Source organism: Lepisma saccharinum, chromosome 26 (genome assembly GCF_977018435.1).
Source record: "Lepisma saccharinum chromosome 26, izLepSacc3.1, whole genome shotgun sequence".
Classification (NCBI taxonomy): domain Eukaryota; kingdom Metazoa; phylum Arthropoda; class Insecta; order Zygentoma; family Lepismatidae; genus Lepisma; species Lepisma saccharinum.
The window spans coordinates 53441246-53453696 of NC_139254.1; the positions used below are offsets into that span (position 1 = coordinate 53441246).

The 12451-nt window shown below is 35.6% G+C and overlaps 2 protein-coding genes across 5 annotated transcripts in view; both read left to right on the forward strand.

The window, feature by feature from the left end:
- Atg4a (Autophagy-related 4a) overlaps positions 1 to 12451 on the forward strand; it is a 42745-nt gene that overhangs the window by 22657 nt on the left and 7637 nt on the right. For all 4 annotated transcript variants that reach the window (XM_083112177.1, XM_083112178.1, XM_083112179.1 and 1 more), the window contains exons 5-7: positions 1138 to 1217; positions 5486 to 5640; positions 7518 to 7596. In XM_083112177.1, coding sequence (XP_082968303.1) covers positions 1138 to 1217; positions 5486 to 5640; positions 7518 to 7596 — 314 coding nt within the window. The remainder of the gene's footprint in view (positions 1 to 1137; positions 1218 to 5485; positions 5641 to 7517; positions 7597 to 12451) is intronic.
- The window catches only part of LOC145979329 (MKRN2 opposite strand protein), a 398221-nt gene continuing 390963 nt past the window's right edge, over positions 5194 to 12451 (forward strand). The window contains exon 1 of the mRNA XM_083112182.1: positions 5194 to 5293. Coding sequence (XP_082968308.1) covers positions 5214 to 5293 — 80 coding nt within the window. The 5' untranslated portion in view covers positions 5194 to 5213. The remainder of the gene's footprint in view (positions 5294 to 12451) is intronic.

Genomic DNA, 12451 nt, shown 5'->3' on the forward strand with positions numbered 1-12451 from the left:
ACAATTCGGGACTGGGGGTGTTCGGATAACTGATCATTTACAAAAAAAGTTGTACCAGTGTCATAGGAACAATATAAAACAAAGAAACAGTGATATTAAACACAAAACTGTATATATTTTGTATCACACATCTTACAAATACATACCGTACATAAAGTAGTACAGTAAAGTTGGCCTACAGTTTAGGAAAAGAAGTTCGAAATTGTCTTTTGTCTCAGAGCTGAGACTTGTTTTTTTGCTGCTAAATCTCGCACACGTTTTAAAGACAGCAATTGGACAGCATCACATTCTTCTTGTTGTTCTAACTACTTCATAGCCATTGCAAATGTTATAACAACTACAGCACGATCTGTCACAAGCGAAGGCTCAGCCGCCACTGACGATGCGAGGTTGGTCACGTACGCCAGTTGGCAGGGAGGGGGAAAGTGCTGCAGCGCCACAGCACTAGCGGCTGCTAGCAGAACTACATTTGAATTTGCCGACTGGAACACTTTCAGTTAACCGATGTTTCGGTTGATCGGTATTCGGATAATCGATGCTCTACTGTATTGCTACTATTATTAACAAATGGGGTTTGTTAATCATGACATCTGTACTCGGTTCCCTTGTCAAAGCAAGGCCTTAGTATAATGGGAAGATGTGTTTTCAATAAGAAATAAAGACCTGAAGTTTCCTAGCTTGGTTCAGTGCAGTTACCACATGTGCCCAGCCACATTTTGCAATTTCTGTTTTTAGAGGTAGAGTTTAGAGTAGGTGAATTCCAGCTGCCATAATACGAGGGCTGGAGCATAAGTCATAGCAACTATATTTTCCTCAAAGTTACCTACACCTGGTACACATGATCTCCATTATTCATACATTCCACAGTAGCATACACTTCCTCCTTCCATTTGTATATTTCCAATTTACGTGCCAGTCCCTCATCCTTGCAAATGTATGTATATAGTTGCCATGACTTATGTTCCAACCCTCTTATTATTGGCAATAGGTGAAATGTATCTGTATTTACTTTTGTGCACTATCAACTTCATTTTAAGCATTTCTGTGTGTCATGTCAAGTCAACGATCTCTTACTTATGTACCATTCCTTCTTGCTTTGATATATTCTGTCATTTATACCCTTTTGTATTGTTGCAGGAAGTTAGCAGTTTATGATGAATGGAGCTCAATTGTGATACACGTTGCACTGGACAACACTGTAATTATAAATGACATTAGTGAGTTGATTAATTTTTATCTGTTATCCATACAAAGTTTCTGTTTTCTTACAAAAATCAAATATGCATTTTTATTTACCACAATAAATAAGAGTGATTTTATTAATTAAATTTGAATCACAAATATGTTAAGTTTTTGCACTGAAATTTTTGATTCATTATTCACAACAAATATGTAACAATTTTATGTATTAGTTAGAAAATAGAATGCTAATAATTTCTGTCAATTTTGAAAAAACTGGTACGTTTTTCAATACTTATTGATAAAATTGAAATTATAAATAGAACCAAAAATTGCATGTAACTCCTGAAAAAAGTATATTAATCTTGTATGAATTTTGGGCACCCTGTCTCTAATAAAAGAGTATCTAGGGGCAGAGGTGGTGGGCGAGGTGGCCAGAGAATGGTGCTAATCACACCATCTGCAATATTACTAAAACAGAGGCCGGCCCTCATGGCGGATGGTTAGCACATCGCGCTACGATGCCAGGGGTCCCGGATTCGAATCCCAGCCTGGGCATGGATATTTGCAAGTGTCCATTCATCAATTTCATGTCATCACTCATCCCCATCTTTGCAAATTAGCCAAAAGTGGCACAAAAAGTGAAGTAAAATAAAGAATATCAATCAGTCACAATCACTAAAATTGATATTGTGCACAGACCTAGGCTGACCAGATTATCCAGGGGAATAGCCAGGAGACTCAGTTACTGGTAATAATCAGTTACTTGTAATCAAGGGGTCCCAGGTTCGGTACCCAGTGGAGACACATTGTGGTTTGGATCCCACTTAAGCTCCAGTCCTGAATAGCCTATCTGTGAATTTAAATTTAAATTTTCAACATTGTTCGAACATCTTTATTATTTTACCAGGCACTACATGTCATGCATGCATTCAAGTGAATTCTGCACATTTCATGATCTTATAAATAAAAGAACATTAGATGCCTGAAGGAGGTTATAAATTAATTCCTTGACTGGTCACTGCATAACTTGGATACTTTCTTGCCTTACGATTTAACAAAATTGAGTTACTGCACAGTACATACATACACTGCCCTCCAGAAATTAAGCAACAACAAGAAAATGTGAGGTAAAATAGGAAACAGTTGGAGAAAAGAGAAGAAGAGTGGTGGGCACGCTGAAAGAAAGCAACGAATGTGTTAGGGATCATATCCCTTATTAGTGTCAGACAACGGTCACTTTCATTACAAATAAAATATGTACACCCTCCGGCCTTGTGTTTGATTCTATTGGATGATCACCATTTGTTGCTTAATTTATGGAGGGCAGTGTATTTACCTTAAGCTTTACTTCCAATAAAGAAAATGTACTTTGTATCAATACTTGCCATTCAGTGTTTTAGAAATGTTTTAACGAATTTTAATTTCTGGATTGTAATGATGCCATGGAGAGTCGGTGGAATTGTTACAACACAGAAGTGTCCTTGACTATACAATGTTAAATATGATGTAAGCATTCTACAGTCCTAACTTTGCATGAAAAGTATTATTTGTTACCTTTAACAGATGATGACAATGATAGAATTAAATTACTCAGATAATATTAAGTATTTCACTTTTGGGTTAAAAACTGAGACAATTAAATTAAGCCGTTGTGGCGAAGTGGCTAGCACAGTGCATTATGATGCCAGGGGTCTGAGTTGGAATCTCAGCCTTGGCATGGGGGAGTTCCGTTATCAATTTCATCGTATCATCACTCATCATTAACTTAGCAATATCCAAAAGTGACAGCCGGTCCCGTGGCAGAGTAGTTAGCACATCGTGCTACGCTGCCAGGGGTCCCAGGTTTGAATCCTGGCCTGGGGATGGAGATTTGTGTGTGTCCATTCATCAATTTTATCATATCATCACTCATCCCCATCTTCGGAAGTTATCCAAAAGTGGCACAAAAAGCGAAGTAAAATAAACCAAATGAATCAATCAATTAAAAATCCCAAAGATATCTCTTGGGACCTGCACATCCCCTATCTGTTTAGTGCTCAGGCGAAAAAAAAAAATGTATTTACTTTTTTAAAATAATTTTGCTGACATTGTCACTCTTCACGGTGAGTTTAGGCTTACGATAATATTTTTATTAATTATTTTACTATTATTGTTAATGTTGACTTTTACAAGAATAAATTTATTTTTGTTATCCAGAAGGTCCTAGGTTTAAATCCTGATGCATGAACATTTCAGTGTGTTGTTTTTGTCCTTTATTTCATCGTTCATTTTCATCATCATCATGGTTAACCAAGAAAGGTATAGGAGTGACATAAATAATCAAACCAAAAATAAAATTTGAGGTGGCCCCTTTGTACACTCTCAAATCAGAAGTGTTTCTGCATATAACACATTCAAGAAAATACCCTGTAAACTTAGAAAAATGACCTAAAAATTCTGAAAGATTTGTAAAACAAATTTATAAACTACCAAGAGAAATTCAAATTTCAAATTAACATTACAGTATCTATCACATGTTCATTGCATATGGTAGTACAGGTAAGAAAGTTCACTTTTTATTATCTTTTACACTTTAAGGACTGAGTTGCACTACACAATGAAAATCATATGCAAATTTTCAAAAGTGAATGATTATCGGTTTTCGGACAAGAGAGCCTTCCTTGTACACGGAAAAATATCTCTCGACTCCCACCGACACAAGAGGAGCCTACTTGAAATGAACAATATCACTTGCTGTTAAGTCACTTTCAATTCCATGGAGTGCAACTAAAGAGGAAATTTGAACAATAATCCATTAGGTGACTATGTATTAACTGATAGAGGAGGAAATCAAATTGTTTTGAGCTGAATTGTTACAGAACAGCTTGTATCAACAATACTGCACAGAATTTCTTTGTTTCTTCAAACACAATCGTTCAGAACTGCGCTGAAGGCAATGACATGAGAGTCAGGGAACCTTTATCCTTCAAAGGGTTACATTTGCATGTAAAATGCCCCTTCTTTCACCAAAATGTAGAAAAATGCATAATATACCTTTTAAAAGGTCGAAAAATGACAAAATGACCTTTACTCCAAAAAGGGTCAAGAAATGCAAAAAAATGCCCTAAGAAAGGCATCCCAATTTATTCACTTACATGTAAAACATGTTCCTATCTACTTATGCAACATTCTGCCTTAGCAAAAAGAAGATGCATTTGCATCAAAATCCTAGCCCTAGTTATAATATTATTCAATATTTTGAACAACTTTTATCTGTTACTTTCTTCAACCATTGGTGTCGGTGTGAATCAGTTCAAGGTGGTTTCAGCTCGGGCCTAATATTGGTAAAAATTTACTATCCTTCGGACACCTCTAATTTTTTCGTTTCGTCAATTTTTGACATTCGTACTTACATATCTGCTTCGCGGAACATTCCTGAAGGTGTAGAACATCTAGAAATTACAAAATAAGCGAAAATAAGGCGTTAGTTTTCGGAATGGAAACTGTCGATTTTCGCGATTTTTTTTGTTTCACAACCAAATATATATATATTCCTGATACTACCACGACACCAAATTTTAACTATGTTTGCCTAACCTAACCACGTGCCAATGGTTCGTGGGGCTAGCGTCAATGGTTCGTGGGGCTAGCGTCAATGGTTCGTGGGGCTAGCATCAATGGTTCGTGGGGCTAGCATCAATGGTTCGTGGGGCTAGCGCCAATGGTTCGTGGGGCTAGCGCCAATGGTTCGTGGGGCTAGCACCAATGGTTCATGGGGCTAGCACCAATGGTTCATGGGGCTAGCACCAATGGTTCGTGGGGCTAGCGCCAATGGTTCGTGGGGCTAGCGCCAATGGTTCGTGGGGCTAGCGCCAGTGGTTTATGGGGCTAGCGTCAATGGTTCGCAATTATTTCCAATTTCTAGATCCTGATACTAACATGACACCAAATTTTAACTATGTTTCCTAACCTAACAGAACTAACCTATCCACGCGCCAATGGTTCGTGGGGCTAGCTATTCTCCGTCGGAGAATTAATTTTCAACAAACAACATGAATTTCAGCTATGAAACATTCCCACACCACACAAAACACCTTCCCGATGTTCGACAATGCTACAGGAACTTATTACGGTAAGTAGTTTCTTCTGTAAAAATAAATAAATGTGTCCAAAGGATAGTAAACTAGTACCCTAATATTAACCCAGATAAACAGCACATACTCCCTGAAATTAATAGGCTATTAACATTTCTGAAAGTGACATAATTGTTTCTGTTATTATTGCTTTGCAAGGAACTGATCTGTACTTTGTTAATTTCTTTCAGAAAGGTTATGCAAGTCAAGTAGTGATAGTGATTCTGATTTGCACATAGGGGAAGGGGAAGTGAAGAAGAAGGAGACGTGGAAACCTCTGTTGTTGATAATTCCACTAAGGTTGGGTCTTAGTGAAATTAACCCTGTGTATATTAGAGGACTAAAGGTAAATTTATAATATTCTTTGTACTATTGGAGTTGGGTAACAGTATCATGCTGTGTGGACACGTTATTACATAATGTTTGTACATACAGTGGATTTTTTTTAAAATTCAAGCTTCAAGTGAATACAAGGATCCTGGGTTTGATACGGTGAGTAACATTAGCGGTTCGGATCTTTTGAAACATAGACCAAGTCATGGTTAACCTATCTGTGCATAAACTCACACTCAAAACTGCAAGAGGACATGAAAAAACTTGAATTATCCGAAATGTGCATTGTTAGAGAAAATAAAACAAAACTACTGTACTACAATTAACTCTAATACACTTACTATTCATTTTTCCGCGATTTTTTTTTTCAGCGATCGATATTGCCACTCGTATGGTGGCTTTGTCAGGCGTGAACTGTCTTGCTGCAGCCGGCGTGGTTCCTTCTTCTTCCGCTTGTGTTTGTGGCGGTGCTAGTTGATGCAGCACTTTCACTTTTTGTCGTTCTCGTACGGGTGTAGAGCTTCCTTCCGTTGCCGCACCTTGAGGTTTTTGACGAAGCCACCAGACGAGTGGCGAAATCGATCGCGGAAAAATGAATAGTAAGTGTATCAGAGTTAATTACCTATCTCCGCGTAACCGCCAAACTGATATCTTTAGATGCAATGTACTGTTCTACAGTCTAAACAAAAGTAATGAACATGCTGTGAACCATAGTGCAGGAAAAAAACAATTCCTAGACACATATTTTTGGTAAATAAAAAAATAAAAATTTCTGTACACAGAGTCAATTTTGATTCCAAAGCGGTAAATAAAATAAAATTTTGGTGTTATAGCAGTGAAAAATTGGATCAAAAGTGGTATGTAAAATTACATGTTGGTTTTTAAATTGTGAATACAGTAGTGTCTCGTTTATCCGACCTTCGCTTATCCGACATTCCGTATTATCCGACATACCACCGAAAAAAATAAATCATTAATCGTCAACAAGAACTGCAAGTTGCGAGCATGAGCGTAATCTATTTTTAGTTTATCTCAACTCTGCCGCATGGCGTTTGCCTTCACTATGACTCGTGTGTTTGTCATTCGCTACTCAGAGACGTGATTACTGTATTAGGTTCGTAATGTGTAAAATTATAACATTAGTTTGACGTTTAATAGGCTTTTTCTTAACACCTCCCTATTATCCGATATTTTTGCTTATCCGACGTTCTGCCAGCCCGTTTATGTCGGATAAGTGAGACTCTACTGTATAATCTTAAATTTGATTTAAAACTTCACTTATTTCACAAAATAAACATTGATTGCTATTGGATTCTACATCATGTATATCTGCAGTGTCCATTTTCTCCCCAAAAATATCTTTGTCATCTAAATCGTTATGATATACTTAAGGTTGGTTGTGATGTAACTTTGATACTGTATGTCTGTAACGACTGCGATATTCCATCTTATTTTTTGAAAATAACATGTTGTAGATTGTTCAACATATGCCTGAAATCAATTTGTAACTTTCCTGTCCATTTTGCAGTGTCTAGAAAAACGTTACCTACTCTTACTTGATATATAGTTTTTTGTTTCATGTTGTTTCTTTCTATTTTAGTTCAGTGATGTAGTACCTATGCTTATTTTAGCATCTGATTTCCTTTGTTCATTGAATCACATTGGTGCCTGCTTGAACACTGCACTCAAAACTCTTTCAACTTATTTTATGTTAGTATTAATAGGGTATTGATATCAATTCTAAATGTTACTTGCTCACCCCTAATTTTGCTATTTAGTTGAAACCAATATATTATTACAAAACTGCATGACAAAAATTTTATGTGTTCATTGTTTATAAGAAAAATAGTAAGAAGGAGTGAAATAATAATTTGTGTCTTTATTTTCCAGACTTGTTTCACATTTAAACAATCACTGGGAGTGATAGGGGGTAAACCAAATCATGCACTGTATTTTATTGGCTTTGTAGGTAAGTTACAAAGTTTTATTTAAATGTCTAAAAGTTGGGCTAAAGTAGAGTGTTTTATCTGTAATATATAAGGGTTGACGGAAGTTCAAATTTTTTAAATTAAATTTTTTCCACTTTGCAAATATTTTATGTTATATTCCACATTAAGCATCAGCAGGAATATTCCAATCGATTCCATGACACCAAGAATGTTTCAGTGAATAAATGCTCTTCGTGCACTGTATGGTTTTTATGACCTACGAAATGTGGGTGCATTTTTTATTATACACACACACAGTCAAATGGTTAGTGCTCTTACCTTTGGTGCGAGTAGTCCCATGTTCGTTTCTCGGTGGGAGCTAAAACATCAGTATTGACCCAGCATTATGATTACATTTGGCTACTTGAAAAGAAGAAGCAGTCGGCTCCAGCCTCGAAAGTCAGAAAACATCGCTGATGGGATTTGATTAGCCGATCACACATCATCCAATGAATATGCACTTGGCAGGCCATGCCTCAAATGGCTGTTGGGCCACAGAGCTTTTTGTATGAGTGTGTGTGTGTAACTTGATTATGCATTACTTAAATGAACAATCTTGAAGCCTCTTAGCAGTGAAAACCGTACGTTCCAATGCACATTGTGGCTAAGATCAACCAAATTAATACATGTGAGGAAAATATAGGTGGAAGGGAGTTGCCTAAATTACAGTTTTTTAAATACATTTTTGTAGCTTTTTATTTTTTAAGCTTTTATGTATTTTAGAAAACTTTATTGCAATTGGAATTATTTGGAGCCATAATCATAGCACATCTTTGTAATAAAATATTTTCTGTACAGGAAAAGAAAAATGCTAAAGACAAATCAAATACACTTATCCTCAACATAAAGAACAAAATATCTGATTAACTTTTACACCTTGAATAAATCTGTGAACATTGAACTTGTAGTTTATTCGCACTCCTCACAATGTAAAAATGCTATTTCATCTCTATTCCATGAAACATTCACACCATGATCCAAGCTCCAACAAACTTCTCTGAAATACCGTTTGAATGTCCCTCTTGTTATTGTTGATCAATTGTGTACTTTCTATAATCTAATCTGCTGCCCCTGGTTTTCCCTTGTATTCATTCTAAGTAGATTTAATATATTCCGAGATCTCTTTACCCTATACCAATTTCACATTCTCTGCTGTCCACTTTTCCTCCATTGCACTTGACTATTGAAGAAAATAAAGTGTTAAGCTTCTGTAACCAGATCGCTTTGGTGCAATTCAACGAAAGCAATGTGGTGCATTTTAGGACCTCCCACTGTTTGGAACAATTTCCCCTGCTTAACTGTGTATTCATGCCATGATGCTATTGCTGCTAAAAATTATCTAAAAGAATTGACAACTATGACAACTTAACTAAAGTTAAATAATTTTAACTTGCATAAGAGAAGCCACAAGATGCTTAACCCTCTGTAAATCGTGCGGAGCACTGAGTGCCACCTTAGAATGTTTAATGGTCGGGAAAGCACCAGGTAACTTATCTTCACTATTTCCTCGAAAACATAGAGGCTTTGACACCTTTTTTCTGTCGTTCTTTCAGTTGCTTACACGCCTCTGAAGTGATCAGTCTCCCTTTGGCGGCACTCAGTACCGTGGGTGGGAACATTTCGTACCTTAAATCAGAGTTGTCTTAATAATTATATTGAAAAGTGACAACATTTGGTTCCTTATATTTGAGTCAGTATGTCTTTTCTTACTATACCTCGTAAGAGCACGAGAAACAAATTGAGATTTGAACATTTTAGAGATATTTTGTAAGTTTCTTTGAGGTGTGTTTTCTACATTCGATTGCTTTTTCTGCGAGTCAGTAAAATTTTGACAGAGAATTTTGAAACAAATAGTTCCTTTCTAAGCCCATATAAGTTGTACAATTTTAATTCGTTTTTGAAAAATGCATTGAAAAATTTGAAAAAATACGTTGAAATTTTTGAAAAATATGTTGAAAATTTTTTAAAAATACTTTGATAATTTTGCTAATGGTGAGTTCATTTTTTAGTGTCTTCATTATATGGCAAAGTTTTAATAACTTTTAGAATAATATTTTGGTGCATTTGCTTCAAGAGTCTAAGCTTGTAATTGTATGAGAGTCTGTCATTTTTGGTCACTTTTCTTTTAATAGCTAATAGAAATGTCCGAAATGGACATGTTTGCATTCATGTATATTTCGCCTGATTTCCAGTAAGTGCTAGTGTAATTCAACCTCGACTTGCATCAATAATTCACGTAAATAGCGTTGGTTTTGATAAGGCGGCACTGAGTGCCGTGCACGGGATATTTGTGCTGCTATGAGGATGCGGATGACGGAGGGTTAATTTCACCAAGAGTAACAAGTCAAATGCAGTGGGAGTGGGATTTCAAACACAGCTGTGAATTGCACCAAAGTTTGCTATGATGGGTTCTGGTTCACTAGGCAACTATCCCTATGTTTCATGTTTATAACTACAAGTAATTGTGTGGCTTTGAGCATCAGTTCTTAAAAGTTAGCATTAACCACTGTTGAATATTACAAAATAATACAGTAATTGCTACTATTAGAGTTTTTATTCTTGTTGCAACATTTTGTCTTCATTTCCCAGAACAGACATGCATGCGCGCACACAAATAAAACCTGAGAGTAGAGTGATTGGTCATGAAAGGTTGTGTATGTAAGTGTGTATGTGTGTGTGTGTGTGTGTGTAAACTTGAGACAGTTCAGGAAACCAAGACACCTTAAGACTAAAATTCATTTACTGAGAATGAAATAGTTCCTTTCTAAGCCCATATAAGTTGTACGATTTCAATTCATTTTGAAAAATGTGTTGAAAAATTTGAAAAAATACGTTATTTTTTAAAAATGCTTTGATAATTTTGTGAATATTGAGTTCATTTTTTAGTGTCTTCATTATATGGCAAAGGTTTAATTACTTTTAGAATAATATTTGGTGCATAACATTTAAATAATGAAAATGGGAACATAGACCCACTGTGAAGTTTTCTTTTCATAAGTGGAGTAATTTATCAAGAAACTCTGTGAAAGCAATGATGATTTTGAATTGCCTGATGATATTTGGGATTCATAATATTTTTTTTTTAATAAATATAATGTGATCAAAATTTTTATCTGAAATAAAAATAAAATGGACTGCTTGTTTTTTCAGTTATGTTGCTATATTACAACAATGTAACATTGACAACATCCATTGTATAACTGATTCTCTTTTTTATTTAAAAAATTCTTAACCATTGTTATAACTGTATCTTTAGTCAAAGTAAAAATAAATGTCTGATGAAGGGAGCATGTGTTCTCCTGAAACGTCACAACGAAAAACTGTGTTTTTATGCTTGTAATAACTGTAGACTACAAGAGAAATAAGAATAACATTCAGTTTAATTCTAACATTTCCTAATTTTATTTTGTAAGTGCTGTTGAACAGATCTCAGATTTCATTCTCAGTATATGTTTTGAGAGCCGCAGTGGTCGAGATGGTAGGATATCTTGACTGCCACTGCCAGGCTGGGTGATTTATGGCCTGAATTTTTCCAGCCTTGTCCCTCGCATAAAGTGGCTCTGGTACTCACCCAGCCTCAAATCAATGGATATCTGGGGATTAAAAGCAGCCAGAGCATGGTGCTGATCACATCACCTCCAAAATGACCATACTTAAAATTGTAGGTGTAGAGTGTGCGTCAAATCTCCTGCATATGGCCTTGAACGGCTGAACAGCACGAGTGAATCACAGACGTGTGGCATTGCCTAGTTCCGTGACAAGGCGTTTCGCTCAACCACGCTGTCTCTTTTCAGTGTGAGATTTCGACATGGCACCGCTGCAGTGCGCTGCTATTGGCTATTGCCATATGCAGGAGATTTTTGGTGTGTTTTCCCATTGTTACTGGTTTCTGTTTAGTAGTAGCATGAAATGCAATGTTGCATAAATGTATATTGTAAAACCCACAGTTTTCATAGAGATGTTAATTCAATTGTCATATGCATCAGAGGCATTTAGTATAAACTTTTGATACCCTGTCCCTTTTGATGCACAAGTGTCTCATTATTTGGGTTTTATGCAATTTTCTATTATTGATCACAATGCTGACATATTTACAGAATTATTTTTCTTTCCTTTATTTTACCTATTTTTGTTTAATCACTATACTCCAATAATATATACACATTGTAAATTTTATATATTTATAAATTTGCAAATTAAAATCAAGACACACACACAAAATTAAGTACAGTGGAACCCAGATTTTACATTCTCAGATTTAAAGTATTAAACATTCAATCTTGATCCCAATACAGCAAAATGTTATAAAATTTTCCTCGATTTTACATTTTCCTGCATTTTAATGTGTTTAGGCTTGGTCCCCCGAAGAACGTAAAATCAAGGTTCCACTGTAAGTAGAATGTAGAGTAAGGGGTAAATGCACAACATCTAAAATGGCATAGTTCAACTTTGACTGAGTATTACACTTGCCATAAGGCCAACACTGACCATTTATTTTGTTTTGTTAAAAACAACTATTTCCCTGTATAAAAGTAAAATAAAATTACTAACCTGCAACAAGGTAAAGCACATGAGAAAAATGTTAATGTCTTCATCGCTACAGACTCTAATCATTTATTTTTTAATTACTATTAAGCGATTTGAGATTGTTACATACCTGGCTTACTTATCTTCAAGTGAGCCACCCTATTTTTTATGACCATCTTAATAATAATGTAGTTTACGAATATGTAAACTGTTTTTTGTACTACACACTGATTCCTGTAAAATAATTAATTAATTACCAAGGATTAATCTGCTGCTTCATATTTGTAAAAAAAAATCCCTTGCAACCTC